The 22,669-nt window shown below is 57.8% G+C and overlaps 1 protein-coding gene across 2 annotated transcripts; it reads right to left on the bottom strand.

The window, feature by feature from the left end:
* Window positions 1-564: 564 nt before the first annotated feature.
* ASIC4 (acid sensing ion channel subunit family member 4) lies at window positions 565-22,337 on the bottom strand. Of its 2 annotated transcripts, XM_059927429.1 has the most exons (10): window positions 21,741-22,337; window positions 5,874-6,018; window positions 5,660-5,787; window positions 5,307-5,469; window positions 4,744-4,800; window positions 2,631-2,784; window positions 1,460-1,551; window positions 1,304-1,383; window positions 867-971; window positions 565-666 (listed from the first exon to the last, which is right to left on the bottom strand). In XM_059927429.1, exons 1-10 carry the CDS (start codon window positions 22,320-22,322, stop codon window positions 565-567), a joined length of 1,608 nt encoding a protein of 535 aa, XP_059783412.1. In that variant the 5' UTR covers window positions 22,323-22,337. The 2 variants fall into 2 exon arrangements, with proteins under 2 accessions (XP_059783412.1, XP_059783413.1); XM_059927430.1 differs by lacking the exon at window positions 4,744-4,800.
* Between the last annotated feature and the right edge of the window lie 332 nt (window positions 22,338-22,669).

The following is a 22,669-nucleotide window of genomic DNA, read 5'->3' as shown; positions in this document are numbered from 1 at the left end:
AGGCCTGCTGGACCACACACTCCCCCTGCCAAAAGGGAAGCTGGGCCTGGAGAGGGGCAGGAAGCAGGACCAGCCCCGCAGTCCTGAGTCCTGGGGGCCTGCCCTCTCCTGCTGACACTCTAGGGCTGGGACCCCGGCTGTCTCTAAATTACCGACCCTCATAGCCCCACCCACCTGCTACATCTGTATCCCCACCCCCACCCTGTCCTCCCTAAATATATACAAATGTACAGAGAGTTCCACCCCCTCTGGGGTGGGCCCCTTTTTCCACCTCCCTTTCTCCTCCCCTCCACTCCCCTCCACTGGGGCCCATGGCCTGGTCCCCAGCCCTCCCTGGGCACCAGCCTGGGGGTGGAGGGTGTGGACAAGAGGGACCCTTGTGCAAAGCAGCTGGCACTAGGGTGGGTGAGAGCAGGGACCGAGTCCCCACCCTCCCAGTGAGCACCGCCCTCTTCCCCTCAGCTTTGGGCTGCCCCCAAGCCTTCGGTCCTAAGAGCGGGAGACTACGGTGGGGATCTGGGCTGGAGTCCCAGACTCCTGGGTCCTTTTGGACGCAGCACCATCCTAGCAAGCGAAGTCTTCAAAGAGGCCTCCTGGGGGGTGGTGGTTTGGGAGCAAGCTGCCGGTGCCTCTGCCTTCAGCGTGGCCCTGGCTTGGGCAGGGACTCTGCGAGGCGAAGAGGGAGTGGGACAGGGAGAGCTCAAGTGGTACCCCCAAACCTCACACAGCCAGCCTTTCCCTGTCCCCTGGGGCAGAGGCCTCAGGGGAGCCCAGGAACCCCTTCCCGCAGGCTAGTTCAGAAGTTATGGGGGGATTCAGTCCTGGGAGAGGACGCTGGCTGCATACGCTACAGCGCTCACCCTCACCTGCTCCTTCAGTTCCTGAAGCCCCAAAGTGGAGATGCCCCCAGTGGCGGTCCGGAGGGGGGTCTTGGGACGACGCCACGCCCGCCTCAGTCGGTCCCAGGACACCTGGGGGTTCAGGGTGGGGGGGTAGCAGTGGGCTCAGGAAACTCGCTAGAGGAGAAGGACGGGCCTCACCAGGCCCACCTCATAGGACTTGCTGGCCCAGCAAACCCCCACTAGGATGCCCCAGTCCTCCTCACCCATCCCCCTCTCCTGACTTCTCAGCGCGCTCGGGCCTTCCCACCAGTCAGGGGACCCTGGTAAATAACCCTGAGCTTGACCTCCCGCCAGTCCAGCTCCACCAGGAAGCCTGCGCTGCCCCTCTGCTTTCCCCCCAGCCCCTCCTCCTACCCGCCACTCCCCATCTGGGTGGCCCCCACCAGGGCCCCACCCCTTGCCTCATAGATGTAGTCTAGGATCTCGAGCAGCGTGAGGACACTGGCTCCGATGAATAAGCCCATCTGTCCCCCGAGGTCTCCTGGGGAGCACGAGAGCAGTGTCAGAGGGGGCAGGCTGGTCCGGTCCACCCCCGTGGAATCGGGGCCGGGGCTCACCCAGCAGGGCTGACAGGCCGTAGGCTGCTCGCTGCTCCATGGCCTCGGATGTCAGGGCTTCAAAAAAGACATCTAGGACCAGGAAGTTCTCCCTGCAGAGACAGGAAGCAGGGTATCCCTAAGGGGCCGTCTTCTTGAGGAGACGGCTGGCGGGACATCCCCGGCCCAGCAGATCCAGATCTGAGGCCCCCCTGTGCCAAGAAGCTCCCAAAAGCTGTGAGGGGAGACAGGCCCAGATGCCTGTCAGCTTCATCTTTTGAGGGCTAGCAAAGGGCCTGGGAGAATAAAACAAAACTCCTGGGCCGGCAAGATTCCCCCCCTGCCTTCTCTAAAGCAGCAAATAATAGTCACTTTGCCTCATCCCCATACCTCTCTTGAACCTTCAGTGGCTCCCTATTGCTTGACGGTCTACTCCAGAATTCCTCTTCCAGACTTTCAAGACTGCCCATGATCAGCTGCACTGTACCTTCTTATCCAGACCGCTTTTTTATCTGCTTCTTTCCACATAGCCTCCCTGCTGCTCAGGCTGGTCTTGACATCAGCCCACAGATCTCTAACTGGGATGCCTCCCCTCTCTCCTCTTCTCACGGACCCAAACCCGGGGTGCTCAGAGGCCCAGCTCATGCCTCCCCTGCTTCCCCTATGCACATTCATCTCTCCTGGGGCCTAAGAATCAGTACCACACCTTCAAACATGGCCCCATCCACAAACTGGGGCATGAGTTTTGTGTTATAATCATCTCTGTCCCCATAGGAGCCAGCGCTGGGCTTGGCACTCAGAGGATGCTCAGCATTGGTAGATTGGCAGCAGGGTACCAGGCCCAAGGCTCAGTGGGACCCCTCCTGTGGGCCACCTGGCTCCTCCCCCATCCCTTCCAGTTCCTCTCCCTCTGCACAGCATTCACTGGACATGCATTTCACGGCTCCAGGTTGCTGGGGGAGAAAGACACGCAAACAGACATACAAAAGACATGTAAACACAAAACAGTGGGTAAATGCAACGACAGAGGTATGTACAGGGTGCTGTGGGAGTGCAGGTGAAAGGTGTTTGGACTAAGAAGGGCTGCCCTGGAGGTGGAGACACAGGATGTGACTTGGAGGATGGGTAGGGGTTAACCAGAGAAAAGGACACACACACACACACACACACACACACACACACACATACATACCGTATGTAGGTCTCATTACGGTTGTATTTTCTTGCCAGGTACCGGGCTGAGCCCCTGTTGGGGATCCTGACCATGGAGATTTCTTTCCCGTAGCGGGTCAGGTTGCAGGGGGTAGGGCAGAAACACGGGCCTTCGGAGCCCCCACCCAGGGAATCTGCAACACAGAGGCGCCAGCTGTTGTGCGGGGTGGGATGGCCCAGAGGCCCACCAGCTGCAGGGAGGAAGCCTAGGGGCTGTCCCGAGGCAGGCACACCCACACTGAGGGCCTGGTCTGGCCAGCACTGGCACTGCCTGGAGGAGACTGGCTGGGAGTCCCTTCCTGGACCAGCTTCAGACCATCCAAGAAAGTGGGTGGAGGCAGAACCCCCAGCACACTCCTATAGGCTCGTCCCTCTGCTGCCCAGCCCCCAGGGACAGAGAGGTCCTCATGGCTCAGAGGGAGGGCACGGGCCATCCACCAGAGCTAATCAACCACATGAGGCCTCAGACACATGAGGGGCTTGGAGGGGATGCTGGGATGAAAGGGATTTATGCATGTTTTCACATATGCCTGTGGATGAGTGGATGGATGAGTGGATACATGGATGGATGGATGGACGGACAGAAGAACAAATGGGCAGGGTCATTATGCTCAGTATGCTGGGTTTTCTCTGTTCGCCCCTTCAGATCCACTCTCCACTCTCCCCACCTTGCTCTGTCCCAGGATGCTGATCTCTGCCAAATGCATCACCTAGACTCCCTGTCCTGTGGCTTTGGGTTGGGTTTGGCCAATGGGAAACCCCGTCAGGATCACAGGGCAAGGAGGGGAGAGATGCCAGGGTATTTCTTCCCTGGCTTCCTCACTGCAGGGCTTAGGTTGGCAGAGGCTGCGTCTTTCCTCTTGTGGTCCCGGCTCCCGGCTCCTGTCCATCTCAGACAGCCACAGGTCCCTCTCTGGGTGCCAGTAGCAACCCCTCCCTTTGCCCCTTCAGGCGCGGGGGGAAGAAAGGCTCCTTAGTTCTGTGGAGTCTCACCACCCCTTGTGGTTCCCTTATCCCCACTTACATCTGTTCCTTCATTAAACACGCTTCAATCACCCCTTTGGCGGATGTAGTTGGTGTGTGGGACACAGAAGGTGTGATTCTACTGCCCCAGCACCTCAAACCTGCCCCCGTGGCCCCAGCATCTGGATTACCGCAGTGCTCTCCTGACCAGTCACCCTGTTCCTAGTCTTCCTCCCCGCTTGTCCATCCTCACATCTAATCAGAGTCCCCTTCCTAAAATCAGAAGACATTCTTGCCTTGCCTTAAGCCATTGTTGGCTTCCCAGAGCCTCCTCCACACTTTCCACGCCCTCCTTTGTTCTCTGACCTCCAGCCACACTGACCTTTCAGGGCTCCAGACACACACGCTCTCTCTGGCCACAGGTCTTTAGCACGAGCTGTTCCCACTGCCTAGAACACGTCCCCCCTTTTCACCTGGCTGACTCTTCCACACCCTTCCAGTCTCAGCTCATATGTCACTTCCTCTGGGAATCCTCCCTGCCTGCCCAGGTGAGGCTGCATGCCCTTGCTGGGGCCCTGTAGGATCGCTGAGGTTCCCCTACACAAGGACTAACACGCTGTGTTGTGATGCCCACCCACAGCCCTGCTGGGCAGTAAGCGCCACAAGAGCGGGGCTCTTGTTCCCACTTTTACCTCTGGCACCAGTGCAGGCTGTAAACATCTGTAGAGTGAATAAATGAATGAATGAATGAAGTGTGGATCAGGCGAGACCTATGGACAGATGGGGTTGCCTTACCCACACGGACAGCCAGCAATACATCTTTCCTCATACCAAGGGAGAAGTCATTTCACTTTCCCAGAGAGGCAAGCTCATTGGCTGAACCAAGATGAGAAGCCCCGCCCTTCACTCTCAGTTCCAGTTCTCTGCAACCCCCCACCCTGCTGCCTCCACCACAACTGCAAAGGTCCTCAGACCCCTGGAGGTATGGGATAAGGCTCAACCCCCGGGGGGAAAAAACCCCAGGAAGAGACTAGGAGGAGGGGAGCCAAGGCAGTGAGGAGCAGGGTGCACAGAGAGATGGAGAGGAGGAGGGGGACGGAGAGGCAGGGAGGGGAGAAGGCAGCACGGACCCAGTGTGTGGTCAGCACACTCGATGTAGATATTTGGCGGGCAGATGGTCTCATTGCCTGAAAGGAGAGAAGATTATTCCTGGAGTCTATAGTTCCATGCACTCTCCCCTCCCATATTCCCAAATGTGGGCACACACATGCATGCACACACATACATGTGCACACATGAATTTATACATGTCTGTGCATAGAAGCATGGAGATGTACGCATGCATATATGCACGTAAATCCATGCGTGCTTGCACACACACACATATGCACATGCATTTGCAAGCACATGTTCAAGCACATGCACACAACCTCAAGTACAAAAGTACAGATATGCACAAGCACATGTACGCATAAATACATGTTAACAGGCACACAAACATGCATGTGTGCATCCCATATGCATACGTGAAAGCATGCATAAAATCCCGAACACATACCATGTACACTCACGTGGGCAGAGACGTGCACAAACGTTGTCATACACATGCACCTGCCCCCCTGCACATGAGCAGTGTTCTGCCCTTGGAGGTTCTGGAGCCTGGCAGGGTGACACAGGGGGGTGGGGTGCCCACCTGGCATGTGCACCATCCGGCAGTGGCAGCGCTGAAGCACGGCCTCCTTTTCACAGCGCAGCCGGCAGGCAGACACACTGTAGGCCGAGTAGCCTTGAAGCTCAGGCTCCCTGAGCCCACTCTCCGCTCGGCAGTTGCCCCAGGGCTGGGGCAGATAGGTCAGCTGCAGAGGTGGGGCATGACGGGGTCACGCACAGACGTCCCACCTGGCCCTCCGGCGCCCACAGCCCCAGTAAAGTCCATGGGAGGACTGGTGGGATGCGAGCTTCTGGGGGGCAGATCTGGTCAGCATCCCCTCTGAGCCCAAAGGCCCGGCCCCGTGCCTGACCCAGGACCGAGCTGGAGGTGCTCACCCGCTGTTCCTGGCAGGACACAAAGGTCTGGAAGCCTGGGGACACGCCGAAGCCCAGCTGGTGGATGTAGGGTGGCTCCTCCTGGCTGTGGATTTGCACTCGGATGCCTGCCTCAAACGATGTCTCGTCTGCATGGTAGAGATGGGGACCTTTGGAAACCCATCCCAGGCAGAGGACCCAGGCCGGAGCCCCTGTCCCTTTCCCGCCTGCGTACTTGTCTCTCTCCAGATGGGCAGGTACTCCTCCTGCTGGATGTCCAGCATGATCTCCAGGCCACTGCCCATGCCCCCCACCCTGCTGGGCAGTGAGCTCTGTGGATCCGCGTTGAAGGTATAACACTTCCCATAGCGAGTATAGACCTGGGGATAAGAGACAGGAGTGGGAGGGGCGGGGGTGTGGAGGGGGGGAGATGAAAGACAATGCCTTAGGCTTAGGGTTCCCTGTCCCCTGTGAGGGCCACCAGACCTGCCTGGTCACCCCTGTCCCATATCCCAGCAACCAACCGACAGCCCAGCCTCCCTTGAGCTCCATCTTTTCTACTGACATCCTCTCTTAGATGATTAAAAGGCACCTCCAGCTTAACATATCAGTAGCAGAACTCTTGGACTTCCCTGGTGGCGCAGTGGTTAAGAATCCTCCTGCCAATGCAGCGGACACAGATTCGAGCCCTGGTCTGGGAAGATCCCACATGCTGTGGAGCAACTAAGCCCATGGACCACAGCTACTGAGCCTGTGCTCTAGAGCCCACGAGCCACAACTACTGAGCCCGTGTGCCACAACAACTGAAGCCCGCGTGCCTGGAGACCATGCTCCGCAACAAGAGAAGCCACCGCAATAAGAAGCCCGCGCACCGCAGCGAACAGTAGCCCCCGCTCACCGCCATTAGAGAAAGCCCGCGTGCAGCAACGAAGACCCAAAGCGGTCAAAATAAATAAATAGATAAATTGATTTTAAAAAATTAGCAGAACTCTTGATGTCTTCCCAAATCCTGTCCCCGACCCATTCTCCTCTTATGAGTAAAGGGCCCCACTATCTACCTAGTTTCTCAAGTCAGAATCCCTGAAATCTCCCTCTCCCTGTAGGTTGGTTGCTGGGATATGGGACAGGGGTCACCAGGCATACAATCCAGCTGCTGTCCCAGGCAATATCTATTTAGAACCCATCTACTTTCCTTCCATCTCATGTCCCCCTTTCACCATCATCCCTCCCCGGCCATGGCGGCAGGCTCCTAACTGGTGTCCTTCATCTGTCTTTGCCTCTCCTTCCAAGCCATTCACTACACAGTAGCCAGAGTGCTCATTCTAAACTGAGGAGATGCAATCAAGTCACTTGCCAACTTGAAGTCCACCAATGGCTTCCCATTTCCCAGAGAATAAAGCCAAATTCCTTCCCTTGCCTGAAGGTCTACACGTGAGGTGACCTTTGCCTCTGTCTCCTGCCTTTCCACTCCCAGATCTCTGAGACAAATTCAAACTTACTGAGCGACTTCCCTCCCCAGGCCTTTGTTCACGCAGTTCCCTCACCTGGAATGCTCCCCTCCCCCCAGTTGGCATGGATAGCTGCTCACCTTTTAAGCCTGAGGTTGTGTCCCTTCTTCAGATGCACACTCATATACCACACACACGTTCCCAGCATCAGCCTCCCCTCATCAAACGCATTTGTTGGTTTGCTCAAAGTCCTCATCAAGACCTGAGATGATCTTGCTTATCTGTTTGCCTCCGTGTTCATTGCTCATCTTCCCCCCACTGGAGTTCATGCTGCACAGGGGCAATGAGTCCAGCACCTGGCCCAGTGCGGGGCACAAGGGATACTTTAATAAACGGTTCCGCCAGAGCAGAAGCTGCCAATTTCCCTTTTCCTCTGCGGAGAGTCCTACCATGTGGACACCAGATGGCGCCAGAGCCCCGGAGATGGAAGCCGAGGCTCTGGCGGGGACATAGCTGCCGTTGGGAGTTGCAAGCAGCTGGGGTGGGGAGGAGGTTGAGGGAGAGGCAGACGGGAGTTCCCCCCTGCCAGGCTCACCCCACAGAGACCAGCCCCCAGGTCAAACCCATCACAGGCGGCACCTTCCCTGGGGGTAAGGAGGTCAGCGCACTCAATCACTCTCTCTCTCCCTGGCCCCTCTCCTTGGGAACATTTTCACTCTGGTGAAAGCTGGGAGAAAAGGCATGAGGCAGTGTAAGGGAAAAGATTCCTAAATGCCTAGCTCCAGAGGGAGGCTGTGAGGGAGAGGGCTGGGTGGAGGGCAGTAGGAGTGAGGAGTTCTAAGAACTGGGGACCTGGGGGTGCCCTCGTTGTGAGGCAGGGTTGTCTCCCATCCCCATCCCCCTAGGCTAATCGCCCTGCTGATTCTCCCCTCTCAAGACAGTTCTTCTATCACCCAAACACCCTGCCTCAGATTCCCAAAACAAAAGCACGCAAATAACAAGAACTGTACAGTTTACAAAACATGGCAACATCTGCCACCCCATTTCATCTCCTCAGCCACTCTGGTATCAGGTAGGTTTAATTAGCCTGATTAATACAGATGAGGAAACCAGAGCTCAGAGAGGTGATGTGACTTGCCCAAGGTCACACAGCTTAGGGGGAGAGGTGGAACTCATTGAGATGCAAGACTCAAGGTGTTCCCACAATCCATTACTGGCAACTCCCCCAACCCAAGCCTACACCACCCCAAGCCCCGGCTCCTGCTTCAGCCCCATCCAGCTGAAATGAGACTGGAGTCTCAATGCTCGACCCCTTTTCTTCCATCCCTCCTTCCCTTGCACTCTACTCCTCTATACCTTCCTTACTCTCTTCTCCATATCTGCTGCCTCTCAATTCAATTCCTCACCTGTCCCTCGCCCCCTCCTTCTGCACCCTCGCCGGCTTCTGGGTTCCAGTCTTTGACTTTGTCTGTATCACCCCTGCCGCAGCTCCCTGTTGTGTGTCCATCTGTGGGGCAGGAGTAGGCATCACTGACAGTCACAGAGCATCCGCTCTGCCCCAGGCACTGCACTAAATGCTTAATATGCTCTTTCCAATCGAATCTCACAATGACCCTACATCCTACAGATGAGGAAACTGAGGCTCCGAGAGGTTGGCTGATTTGCCAAGGTCTCCAGGATCAGTGCTTCTCAAACTTTAATGTGCACACAAAGCACCTGGGGATCTTGCTAAAATGCAGATTCTGATTCAGTGAACGTGTGTTGGGGAGCAGGACTGAGAGTCTGCATTTCTAACAAGCTGCTGGTCTGCAGACCGCACCGTGAGTAGAAAGGCCCTAGTCGAAGGGACAAGAGTCCAGTGAGACAGCCTGACTCTAGACCTGTGCTTTTACATGTCACTGGAGGGAGGAGAGCCCTGAAGGGGGCTGGAGGCAAGATCCCTGTGTCCTCAGTGGTGTGGGAAAGGCAGATGGGGGGAATATGTAAGTATTTGCCCCAAATCTCAAAGCACTCATCCCCTTCCTATTTTAGGCCAAGAAGATGCTGGAATCAGCTCTTGCTGCTGCAGCCATTTTTCAGTGTGTGCTCCAGTTGGGAGGCTAAACAAGGCATGAGCTGCGTGGGGGATCCCAGTAGTGAGCTGCTCACTCGTGCCCCCCAGTGTGCAGCGGCTGACCCTGACCGCTGGGCACTGTCATGGTCTCTCCTATGGGACCATGGTCTCCCTGAGGCTGGGAGCCCCGTTTCATCATCTTGGTATCCCCAGAGCCCAGTGCAATTTGCAGAAGGAGGAGTGAGGTCAAGGGAAGGAATGCAAAGTGAACATTATCAAACATTCCCACTTTGTACCGGGTCCTGTACTTTTGATCTATTTTCTCCTTTGAGCCTCCAAGAAAACCACATGAGGTAAGCATTGCAGCCCCCGTTTCATGTTGAGGAAGCTCAGAGAGGGAAAATGACTTGGCTAAGGGCACACAGCAAGTAAATGACAGCAGAGATTCGAGCAGAACTGAGCCTGATGCCAAAGCAGAGTTAGTGCTTATAAAACACCTGGTAGGTGTTCAGTGAATGAATGAGTCTGGTAGCCTCCTGAACCTGGGTGGGGCTGGGGCAGCCCCCCTACTGGATACCTCCACCACATAGACACAGACACAGGCTACATGACACTGAGCCTCTCCCTGTGCAGGGCAGAGCCAACTGGGAAGGCTTTGGCTCCAGTGGCTTCAGATGGTGGTGGCTACCTTGGTACGCCTGCCCTTGAGGCGACTGTGCAGAGTGGGGGTGACAAAGGGAGATGGGTGGAAGGACTCTGGGTCTGCTGATGGACAATGCTCTGCAGGGAGTGGACAGGCCAGACTGGCAGGGCCAGGACACCTGCACAGCCCGGGTCAGGCCCGACTGCGGGGCAGAGCAGAGCGTTGCCCTGGAGACGGTCCCTGGGCCAGGCAGGCAGCAGCGGGTGGAGCCGCCAGCTCCTAAGTGGCAGAACTCTGGTAGCAGCACAGCCCACAACCTCTTCCATGGAGACGGCACGGCGGCTCTGCCACAGGGTCCCACTGGCTGTCCACTGCTCTCTCCCGAATGGCCCTAGAGGAGGGTGTGTGGACAGGAGTTGAGGGTCCAGAGTCCAGCCACGGAAAGGGGCAGCTCCTGGGCCAGGATGTGCCCTGACAGGCCAAGGGGCTATTTCCAGATCCCGCCCCACCCCCCCAACCAGCCTCAGCCTCTGGGCCCTGTCCCCATCTCAGAGCCCACCTTCTTCTTCCGTCTGGCTCTCCCTCTTCTCGGCCCTCCCTTGCTCTCTGCCTTCACTCCTAGGTCCATCCCCCTGGCCCTGGGCTGAACCCCTCCGGACCTAGGTTGGACGGCTTCTAGACAGGTCTATGTCCGTGCTGCAGGCAGACCCTTGGACCAGCTTCCTTCCTGCCAGCCCTCTGCCTGTCCCTCTAGGACCACCTCCCCTTTAGTGTTGGCCTGGACCCTGCCCTGGGTCTGTCCATCTCCCTAGCCTCGGTCGCCTGATCTGTCTCTCTCTCAGGTCTTTCTCCATCCTCCTGGCCTGTCTGTCCTCAGCAGCTGATCAATTATCCGTCTGGCCTGGGTCTCTGTCCCTTGCCCTCTGTCAGCCTGTCCATCACCCTGGCCTCGCCTTTCTCCCGTTGGCCTGGCTGCCTCCCCAGTCTCTCTGTTCTTTTGCCCGCTGCATCTCTACCCTGTTTCCTTTTCTGTCTATTCCCTAGTCTAGGTGTCCAGTCACTGACTCTCGTATTCCTCCTCTTGACTTTTCCCTGGGCCTAAAGCCACCTCCCCAAGCCAGGAACCCCTCCCCAGGTGCCCTTCCCTCCTTCTCCCTGCCCTCCCCTCCAGGTCTGCCCTAGACAATGATCAGGGTCGGAGAGATCCATCCAGAGCTTGCTCCTCTGAGCAGTGGCTTCTCTCTCAGTCCCTTGAGTTCCATCTGTCCACAGCTCCCATTTCCTTGAAAAGCTCTCCCTGGCTGGCTGACTGGCTGGCTGGCTGGCTCGAATTCTTACCCACCCCTCCCCACCCCACCCCCTCATCCTCCCTGCAGTCACGGAGCCCACAGGGTTAACAGGCAATTAGCAGGGCCAGGGCTCAGAGCAGTGGGGGAGAGGGCTCCGGGCCTCCAGGAGATAAGAAGCAGCCAGGAACAGCCAAGGCTGGGCTAATCCCAGCGCTAATCTGCAGCCTGGGCTTTATCTCCAGCGCCTTCTGGGCACCCTGCCTCTGCCAAGGCCTTGGCACCTCCCCCCCAGCCCTCTTTTCCATGGCAGCTTTATCCCTCCAAATTCCATCAGCCCTCTCCTGATGTGGTCTAGCCCCATGCCTCTCACTTAGGCCCCTGGAACGAACTCCTCTTAATCCTGCAGTGCCCTGGGGTCCAGAGTGGGCCAATGGAAGCGGGTACATCTTCATCTGCCCTGGATTGTGGCTAGCATCCCAAGTCAGATGGCTCTCGGGCCCCAGCTTCACTCAGGGGTGGCCCAAGCATCCAGGTTCAAAGCCTTCTTCTCCTCTGTCCTCGCCAGGGAAGGTAGAACCAACTCAGAATGCCTGGGGTGTCTGAGCTGGTCAGAACTGGGAGGTAACTCAGTCCAAACCCTCATTGTACAAAGGCCAAATCAGAAGCCTAGAGATGGCAAGGGACATATCCAAGGGCATACAGAACAAAGAAGGCACATTCAGAACTAGAACCCAGTCCCCCGCCCCCCACTGGGCCCCAGCATTCTCCACTAACCTCCATCACCCCCCTGGGGGTCAGTAGACCCTGATGCCAGCTCTGGCTCCACCAGTGACAGCTGTGTAACCTTGGTTAGTAAAGTGATTTTTTTGACTTCTTTGGTCCTCAGTTTCCTCATCCGTCAAGTGGGGATAGAAATTCCTGCTCGACTTATTTCACAGGTTGGTTATAAGTCTCAAAAGAAATGAAGTAGGTGAAAGGCATTTGCCAGGTAAAATTATACACATGAGCCCTCAATATTAGTAACAAGAGTGTTGTGGAGACCAGTAAGGTCCAACCTGGGGCAGAGATCGACCATTGAATATGGTGCTGGAAAAGGATCCACCTAAACTTCATAACATGGAAAAACGGGTGCACATTTTGGAGCCTGACAGAATAGGGTTCAAATCCTGGCTCTGCCACCAGCCTTGGACAAACAACCTTGGGTGGCGATTTAACCTCTCTGAGCCTCAGTTTACTTATCAGTAAAAGGGGGAATGGTAAATCCTCCTCCTAAGGTTAGTAGTGAGGATCAGAGATAAGTCCATACTGATGCATGCAAGGTGCCCAAGAAAGCAGGGGAGCCCATTTAGGGAATCTTCTTGCCAAGATGGTGCAGCCATTTGATCTTGGCTCCCCACTGGGCCCATTCTCACATGGCATCATGCACCTTGGTAAAAGCTCTCTCAGCAATTGTGGGAGAGGATGGAATTCTGTCAGAGCAATCCCCCCAGGATTTGAGATCTGGCTCTCCTATCAGAGGAGGATACAGGCCTGCAGCCCTGCCCTTACTGTCTGTGGGATTCGGGTTCAGTCATTTAACCTCTCTGACCCTCCATTTTTCATCTGTAAAATAGGAATAATAATAGGCATCGTCGGAGGTGTTATGAGGAAAGAGATAATGTACACAAAAAATAGCCACAGTTAACATTTATTCAGTGCTTACTCTGTGGCAAGCAAAGTCCTAAGCCTTTTATATAAATTAACTCCTTAATTCTCACAAAAACCCTCTACTGGAGGTTTCTAAACATCTCCATTTTACAGACAAGACAATGGAAGTCCAGAGAGGGTAAGGAGCTGGCCAGAGTCACATGACGTGGCAGAGGAGGGGACCAGGTGATCTGGCACTGGACTCTGCGCTCACAGCCACTGTGTGCTGATACATACCTGGCACAGCCCCAGTGAATAGTAGGTGCTCAAGAAATGGTGGGTGGGGACTTCCCTGGTGGCGCAGTGGTTGGGAATCCGCCTGCCAGTGCAGGGGACACGGGTTCGAGCCCTGGTCCAGGAAGATCCCACATGCCGCTGAGCAACTAAGCCCGTGTACCACAGCTACTGAGACTGTGTGCCACAACTACTGAGCCTGCACGCCTAGAGCCCATGCTCCACAACAAGAGAAGCCACTGCATTGAGAGGCCCGTACACCGCAACAAAGAGTAGCCCCCGCTCTCCGCAACTAGAGGAAGCCCGCGCGCAGCAACGAAGACCGGACGCAGCCAAAAATAAATAAATAAATGAATAAATTTATTTAAAAAAAAAAAAAAGAAATGGTGGGTGTTCACATAACACTTACTTGTCCAACACTGTTCCTTGAGCCTGTACAATATGCCAGGTACTATGCTTGCTGCTGGGGACGATTCGGAGAACAAAATCACTGGTCTCTGCCCTGAGGGAGTTGGCTGTCTGGCCCCAGAGGCATTCATTCATTCCAAAAGTGTTTATTGAGCACCTAGCCTGGGAGCCAGGTGTACAGCAGTGGTGAACAAAGCACACAAAACCAACAATCCCAGGCATAGGCAAATCATTACTAGCTGGGATAGGTGGTATGATAGGGAGACCAATCCAAGTCCCTTGAGAGTGGAACAGGAATTCGACTTGGGTTGGAGAGTAAAGCTTCCCGGAGCAAGTGCACTCATCCACCCAGGAAAGGCATCTGATCACACCACAGTCAGACACAGGGAGAATAGCCCCCCACGCTACCCCACCCCCCGCCCCTAGTGCGCCTGCCCTCCCCCACAGGGTCAACGCAGCATCCCCCCAGCCCACAGCCACCCAGGTGCTTTTCAAGGCGACTTCTTCTCCAAGGTAGAAGTGCTTGTGAGTCTAGGAGGAAATGGGCACGATGTTTGAGCAAATATAAATGTGTGGGCAGTAGTGAAGTAGGAGAGAGTCAAGGCCGTATGACTCCAGGCTGAGGCCGAGCTGGAGCTGGGAGCCCGGAGCGCTTGGGACCGTGGAAGAACACGGTGAACTCAGGCAGCGCCGCGTCTCCACTGGAGAGGAGAGAGCGGGGCCTCCAGGATGCAGGTAAACAGCCAAACCTGTTCCCAGGTAGCGACCGCATAAGCCTTAAACCCTAGAAAGTCAGTTTTGCAGACGGGAATATTTTTAATTTGTAACGAAGTCCTTCCCTGATGTTCCAGCCCTCGATGCAAAGTTATTCGTTAAGAGCTTGCTTACACAGTGGATCGCATCCGTGTCCTGGCGGGAGTTCAGGAACCGAGACCGAGGAGGTGGAGGAGGTGGCGGCGGTGGGTGGGTGCGCCATCGCCCCCACCCCGCGGGTGCACCCAAGCCTCCAGGCTGGGCCCAGCCGCACCCAGAAGGCTGCACCCACCGCCTCGTGCTCCTCGCTGCCCCCCTCCTCCCTCCCGCGGGGCAGGCATCCATCACGGCGCCCGAGCGCCCTCCCTCCCGTCTCCTCTGGGCTCCTCCGCTCTCCTCCCTGGGTTTGCCTCATTTGCATTCCCCCGGCTCCCGGCTCCTCGGCAAAGTGACCTCCGCACACAGCCGCGCCAAAGGCTTCCACCGCGGAGGGAGACACCGCCTCCCGCCGCCCTCCGCGGCCGGGGAGGAGCGAGGGGCGCGAGCCGGCACGGCGGGGCGGAGGCTCCGGCCCCAGCGGGTGGATGCAGAGGGAAAGGCCCAGTGCCGAGGGGCGCAGAAGGACTCGGATGGGATTTGAACCCGCGGCCTCAGATCCTCAGCGGGGCGGGAGTGGGACGTAGAGGTCAGCACAGGCCGGCGAAGCTGCGGCCCCGAAATGGAACCCCTGCTTGGAACCCGGGGCTCCCCGACACCCCGTTTGCTCCCCCCGCACCCCTACTGGAGAGGAGCCAGCCCTACCGGGCAGTCGCCCAAGGGCCCCCAGCCCTTCCGGGGGCCTCCTCAGCTCCCCAGCCCCGCTCTCCTGGCCCGCCGAGCCGCCTCCCCTCCCCCCGTTTGGTATTTACACCTTTCACACATTTGTAAGCTATTATCCTGTCCACGCTTAGTCACCGCTGAGCCAAGCGCCATGGATTTAGCTCCTTTAATCTTTCCTCCTAAATCAATCCTCCATTTCCCCTTAATCATCCCGTGGCTCCTCTCTGAACTCTCTTGCTGCTGCCTATGCCTGTCTTTCTGGAACTGTTCCCCCTCTGACTCAAAATGGGTGTCCCAAGGGCATGGTGAACATTTGCGGGGGGGAGGTGGATTTTCAGCGCTGCCAGCCCCGGCCTCGGGGCCTGAGAGCCGGGGAAGAATTGCAGATACCCCCTCCCTCTTCTGGAAAACACACAGCACTCTGAAGCCTCTTATCTCCACCCATGGGGTCTCTGTCCTCCTCCTGCCTTCCCACCCCCATTCATGTGGGATGGCTCCAAGACCCTAAGCCTCCACCAGGATTTACAAAAAAACAAAAACCCAAAAGCCTCAGGCCTCCTGTCCACGGTTCTGGCTGTCACCACCCCGTCTGCCCAGCTGCTCCAAGGAGGTGGCATTGCCGGGAGAAGGACAGGGGAACACTGATAACACTCACAGCCTGAGGCTGCCCTCTCATCCCCTCCTCCAGGGAGGCTGTCCATCTCTCCCCAGCACCCTGAGTCTCCACCCCGCATTCACTCCCCCTCCTCCGCCCAGTGACCTCAGCCTGAGTAGCCCCGAAGCTCTGCACTCCTGCTGCTCCTTGGGGTGCTCCTGCCTCCCTGCCCCCTGGTCCTGGTCCTTTCTGTCCCTGGCCTGGGCTTGGCAGAGACAGCCCTGCCACCAGCCGCGAGAGGAAGCAGATTCCTCCCGAGAAGCAGAAGGGCTGGGGTGGGGGTCCAGGAAGGAGCACGGGTAGAAAGAGGGAGGACAGGAGGGAAACGCGGGGGCCATTTCTTCAAATGCTAATCAGCATCTTCCGGCAGTGCCACAAGAAGCTGAGCTGATAATGAGCCCAGCTCGGGGCTGATTCCTGATTAATGAAGAGGCCACAGGGCTGCAGAGCGGGGGGCCAGGCGGGGCACGTCCCTCCTGGCACTCCCCGTTGCCCTTGCAGCCCAGCCCTGGGTAACAGTAACAGTCCCTGCCGCTGGTTGCTGGGCTCAAATCCCCCTCCAGCAACTCCACCGGCCAATGGGAGGCAGCCAGGCTGAGAGCGCCCCCTCCAGGAGGGCCTGAGGGGCAGCAGCCAGCAGTGGGGCAGGCGGTGGCGAGGGCATGCACGCTGGGTCCTGCAGTCGGAGTTGTAGATAGCCCTCTGAATATTTTTTTTACTCAGGAAATTTTTAATTAAAATAATCAAGACTCGGGGCTTCTCTGGACAAATTGGAAGGCCCCCTAACACCGGGCATCCCTGACCACAGGGCAACAGTTAGCTGGGGCTGAGAAACAGCTGCTCCCTTCAAGGGTAAGTGACCTTCACTTCTCCTCATACCCCACCCTTCCCTACTGATGCCTTCTCTGACCTGATCTGCCTGGCTCCCGAAGGCAGGACCATCCCTGAACTGGATGTTGAACTAAATGTTCTCAAGGTTCACGCCTCAGGAGAAGGTGGGGCCGGAGGGCACGGAGGGCTGGGCTGGGAATGAGCGTCAGAGGTAAGCTCATCCGGTAGATGAGAGGCCTCAGTGGGAATCCTCTCCCTTCCTGAGTCACGGGGGCAAGGGGCAGCCCTCAGGCCCTCGGAGCCAGTGGCGAAGGCATGGAGTTGGGATGTTTGTGGAGTAGCCCCTCCCACAATCAAGGAGTGGGTGCAGAGACTGTCAGTACCGGCCTGACCACACCAGGGAAGGGGCGGGCTCAGGAGGAAGCTTGTATAGAAGGCAGGGGATGGCGGAGGAGCCTGGGATTGTGGGCTGGGGGAGCCAGAGAGTGGTGGAGGGCTGGCACGCAGCTCCCTCTGCCTCAGAGCCGTCCTGACTGAGCTGGGGTGGGGCGGGGAGAGGAGGGAAGAGGGCAGGGAGGAGGACTGCCCAGCTGGAAGAGGCCTTGTCTAATTGTGCCTGATTAGTAGAGAGGAAGAGAACAGGGCGAGTGATTAATAGTCTCGGCAGTCACCAGCGTGTGGGGAAGGAGGGTTGGGAGGCGGGGAGGGAAGGCTGAGAGCCCGAGAGGGGATAGAAACAGGGAAGCGCCCACAGGTCTCTGGTCACCTGCCCCTCCAGGGGCCGCCTGGACCCCGGAGGACCCCACAGAGAGGGGCTGGCCCTCCCCCCGCCTCCTCATGGATCCTCTACCTTCCCCATGCCTCCATTTTCCAGACAATAGAATGGAAAAGACCAAGGTCACGTCCTGCACCTGGGAAGAAAGGTATATCTGTTCACGTGGTGTTTCCAGACACCTCGATGTCCCCAGACACAGGCCCCATCCTCAGCTCAATCTGGGACCTCAGCCCGGAGAGTAGATGGCCGGACTTCTGATCACAGCCCACCACCATCACTTTATATCCTTTGATGCCAGTTGGAAAGCCTAGCCCTGCCCAACCTGGCAGCCTGAACCACGTCCCCAGGACCACCTAGAGCAGCAGTGTCTGATATGGCAGCCACTGGCCACGCTCGGCTGTTTGAATAGAACATTCATTCTCTCTGTCACACTAAGCACACTGCAGATGCTCACTGGCCGGTGTGGCTAGTGACGACCACGCTGGACAGCGCAGATGCCGGACATTTCCGTCATCACAGAGTGTTCTGCGGGACAGCACGGATCTCAAGTGTATGCACTACTACACATGCACACGCACGCCTGAGTCCTGGGGAGGGTTGGGAAGCATGGGGATGCTATAATAGGGTTGGGGGCGGAGGCTTGAGGGTCAAGAGAGGAGGAAGGCTAGGTGATGGAGACTAGCGAAGATGCCAGCACATAGGTTGGAAAACAGCAGGTGGTGCTGAGAACAGTCAGGTTAAAGAGAGCCAGGAGCTGGGGTGGTGGCATTTCTAACAGCTGACACTCTGAGTGCACATGTGTGGCAGGCAGTGTGCTACGCCCTTTACAGCCATCTCTTTTCATCCTCACAACCACCCGAATTGTTTTAGGTTCTAATATTCTATATCACGAAGACAGAAACTGAGGCTCACGGAAGCTAACTTCTCCAAGGCCACACAGCCAAGGTTTGAATCCAGACGGTCTGGCTCCAGAACCCACACACTTGACCGCTCCACCGTACAGTCCCCAGCTGAGAGGAGACACTGGAATTTAGAGCCGCATTTTACAGCTGAAGAAACGAAGCCTAGGAAGAGTGATTTCTGCCTTCTAGTAAGTGGGCAGGCTGAGAGCAGCCGCAGGGGGGGAAGTATAGATGGGGCTTGGCGCGCTGGGGCAGGGGAGCGGATGGTGGTAGGAACTGAGGAGGAAGAGAGAGAACATATAAGTGGTGGTGGAAGGAGGAGGTGGAGGTGGGAGTGGGTTGGTATGAGACTGGGTGAGGAGGGGGCGGGAGAGAGAAGAGATGGGGTGAGCTGGGTGGAGGGGCATATGGGTGGAGAGGTGGGAGCCTCACTCCTCTCGCCTCTCTCCCCTCCCCTCCTCTCCAAACCTCGCCCAGCCTGCTTCATCCGTTAAGCCTTCCCAGCCCTCTTCAGCCCAGAATGGCCTCTCTCTCTGAACCCAGGCTCTTACTATCCACGTACCTCGTTTGGCAATTAATCCCGGCTCCTCCTGACACTGCTTGCATGGCTGGTTAACTCTTCCATTGGTTAAGCTTTTTAAGCGTCCCCATCCCAGCTCCACCACAAGACTGGAAGCTGCTTGAGGACAGGGACTGGGGACCAAGGCTCCCCTTCTTTGTTCTGCACCACAGCACCTGGCAGCGAGCCTGGCATGTAGTAGGTGCTCAGAACTCCGTGTTGATTGAGTGACTGATTGGGAACCGGTGAGGGGATATTAGGGAGCATGGCGGTGAGAGCGACTGCAGTGGTGACAGAAGCAAGAGCAGCAGCTGAGGGGACTGGGGGAGGGCACATTACCCGGAGTAAAAATAGGCTGGAAAATGTGACATTTATTAACTTGGATTCCGGAAGAAAGGTCACAGCAGAGTGGGGAGTGGGAAGGAGGAAATGGGGAAAGCAACAGAAAACACATACCTTCCCCAAAGCGCGTCGTTGTCACTGACCATCTCAGCACACGTGCCCTGGCAGGTACCCACCACTGATTCCTGCACCCATCACCCCTCCATAGATCCCAAATCCCCATCATGGGCTCCATATTCTCACCACGGAGTCTATTGTGGACCTCATGTCCTCATCAGAGACCCCTGATGTCTTTGTCTCCATACCCCTTCTCCAGTCTTGCCCACACCATACACCCCCATCTTCCCCGTTACCATGGATCATCCCATCCCAACCGTAATCCCAGACCCTTGTAAACTGGCAGCAGACTCAGCCTTAGAATGCCAGGTCCAAGGGAGCGTTACACTCAGCAGATGGGGGTTGGGGTTTGGGCAGAAGGGTATGGGGACTAGGCTGAGTGGGGGGGCACCGGAATTCCCCAGGGGACAGGTGGGTCCAAGGGGAATTCCTGGCCCCCAGTGCTTGCTTTGCTCCTCTGCCCTCCATTGTCCCGCTGCAGCCCCAGAGCAGAGACCCACAAACTTCTGTCCTTTTCTCTCCATCCTCAGGGTACGAAAGGGCCTGTGGGATATCCACCCTCACCTCTGCCTGGCCATCCCCAGATTAAGAGGGACTCGCCAGCTTTAATCAGGGGGCTCCCTGTTCCCATATCCTCCAGGCACCTCCTCCTTTCCTGGAGGCCAGGCAGCTACCCCCTGCCTCCCTCACCTTGCTTCCTTGCCCCTCCATCTCTTCCTCCTCTCCCCTCCCCCCGAGGCTTCATTACTCTTCCCCTTGCCCTTCCACCCCCCACCGGGGCCTGGGACACAAACTCCCACTCAGGGACACAAAGCCCCCATTGATTTCTGCCCCAACAGCACCTGCTGACACGGGCTCTGTCCCCACCCCCAAAACTCAGGGGTGACGATGTCTCACAGAGGAGCCCCACTGACCCGAAAGGCCACATTCACACACTGCTCCTTAGGGACAATCGCTTCGAGAGCGGTGATTTTTTCCTGGAAGAAGGGGCATGCAGCTGGACAACAGGCCAGCGCCATCCCCGCCCCCCCCCCCCCGCCCCAGTTCCTCTCCCAGCACGATCCTCCTTCTCATCCCTTCCTCCATTTCTACGCAACTCCCGCCATCCAATGGCAGTAGGACCCCGAGGCTGCAGGCGTGGTGGGGGCAGGAACACGGGTGGAGCACGTTTCCTGGTGCTACTGAGGCAGTGAGTGAATGAGAGCCTGGGTGCGGGCACCGGGCCATGAGAAGGAAAAGGTCCCCATCTGGGGCTGGCGCTGGAGGCTGGGCTGGATGGGCACCACGTCGATGCCATGGATTTGCACATGCGCTGGGCGGTGGTCCCAAGAATGAAAACACACACCCCACACACCACACATACACAATGCCGGGGGTAAACTGTGGACTGGGGACAGCAACTCAAGCACCAGGAATAATAGACAGCCTGTGACTGTGGGTGAACAGAGCACCGACAGACAGACAGATAGACAGCATACAAGACACACCCCCCACACACGCCTCACACACCCGATTGTGGGAGGTGTGCATGGGAGGGTAGCCCAAGCCGACACTGCACTCCACTCCACTCCTCGTGAGAGTGTGTGTGTGTATTCGCACATATGGGAGAGACAGGGAGCAGGGGCTGAGGTAGATGGGGGTGTCACAAGGGGGGACGGCATCCACGGTGTGACCCTGTCCTCAGCAGCTTAGTAAGAGCTGGGACGTGGCACGGGCATGAGCAGCTCTCCAGGTGCGTGGGTGTGCAGGTGTGCATGTGAGTGTAGTGACAGGGGCACTGAGTGTGTGTGAGAGAGTGTGCAGGAAACTATGTCCCCATGCAGTAGGGGTGTGTGTGTGTGTGTGTGTACGCTGGGCAGCACTGAGGGTGAGCCATGCACATAAGAGTGAATGAGTGATCCTCAGTGTAAGAGCCAGAGCTGGGCAAGGGAGCAGCAAGAACCAAGAAACAGAGGGAGGGCCTGGAAAGCGGGAGAAGCTGGAGGGGCAGCATGAAAGAGGGATGTGTGAGGGAATCAGTGAAAGGGGGTGTGTGCGAGAGACACAGAGACAGATAAGAGACACTGGCGCCCAGTGTATGCGAAGATCGGCTCTATCCAGCCTGCCGGCCGGGCCAGCTCCCCCAGAGGCAGCCCTGAGTCCCTCCTTTGCTGGAGCCCCCAGAACACCCTCTCCCCATCGCCCCTGTTGGGTGGGGAGAAGAATCCAGTGGCCACAGAAGAAAAGGAGAGCAAGAGGAAAGCGGGGGTCACTTGGTCTGTCTGTGGCATGGTGCGTCCCTTCCCTGCAAGCCGACCAGCTTCTGGGCCCCCGGGTCCACTCCAGGACCCCCGGCCCCCAGACCTAGGCACTGCAGCGGCGGCAGAGCCCGAAGAAGAGTGGCAGCAGCAGGAGGGTAAGCCCCCACGAGCGTCCACCGCTCCATGCTGGGGGGCCTGAGGGCAGCACCGGGCTTGGGGGCGACACGAGGCCAGCCTCTGGCGGCGGCAGGAGGGGAAGCCCTGGTGAGGATGCCCTGCGCACCACTCCCTCCCCCACCGCCAGCCTCTGGCCACCCCAGGCTGGGAGGGCCGACTGGCAGGACTCACCACGGAGAAGTTGCTGGCGGAGCAGTGGTGCCCGCTGAAGTTGCAGCTCTTGAGCATGTCGGCGAGCTGGTGGCCAGTGCGGTTGAAGATGTCTACCATGTCGGGCTCCGGGTAGCGCAGGCCAGCGGCACGGTGCCCGTCCCGGTCTTTGGGGGGCAGCCCGGTCAGATTGGCCAGGTGGAAGATGTCGGCGTCGCTGAGTGCCGAATGCCGGAAACGGTTGATGTTGCAGAGGGTGACGGCTGGGAAGCCCGCCACTGGGGCTGGGGCAGCCGGGTCCATTACCACCAGGTGAGGCCGGGTCAGGTAGCCCCGGGCCAGGCCAGCCGCCTGGTACAGGAAGGCAGCCAGCGAGGTGAGTAGGGCCAGTGCCCACAGGGTTCTGCGCAGTCCATGGGGGCCTGGGCCACAGGCCCGGCCCAGCCCGTGCAGAGTGCTGGTGCTGGCAAAGGTGGCCAGATCCCGGGGGGCTGTGGCCCCCCGCGCGGCCCCCAGGAGGCTCTGCTCATCCCCTGCCTCCTTCTCCTTGGGTTTCGCATCCTCCTCTGCAAATTTGATTTTGCACACAATCTCGATCGGCATCTGTGCCCAGCTGCTGGGACTGGCCGGAGCCTCCCTGCCCCTGTCCCTCTCTGGCCAGCAGCTCCCGGTGCCCTCCGGAGTGGCGGCGGGGGCAGCGGCTGCTCTTCTAAACTCAGGGCAAACGGTAAGAGGACGGGGACAGGGTGGGGGCCTGAGGTGGGGGAGTCACTCCCACTCCCGGCAGCTCCGCAGCCCTGGCGCTGCCGCCGCCGCCTCTGCCGCCGCTTGTCTCTCTCCTCGATCGTCTCCTTGTGGCTTCCCTTATCAGCACCGGCACAGCTGTCAGCCCCTGCGTGTGTCCCTGCGAGCGAGCGAGCGAGCGAGCGAGCGAGCGAGGGAGCGAGCGC

Source organism: Balaenoptera ricei, chromosome 7 (assembly GCF_028023285.1).
Source record: "Balaenoptera ricei isolate mBalRic1 chromosome 7, mBalRic1.hap2, whole genome shotgun sequence".
In the NCBI taxonomy this organism is placed as follows: domain Eukaryota; kingdom Metazoa; phylum Chordata; class Mammalia; order Artiodactyla; family Balaenopteridae; genus Balaenoptera; species Balaenoptera ricei.
This window is presented reverse-complemented; position numbering and strand designations above follow the sequence as displayed.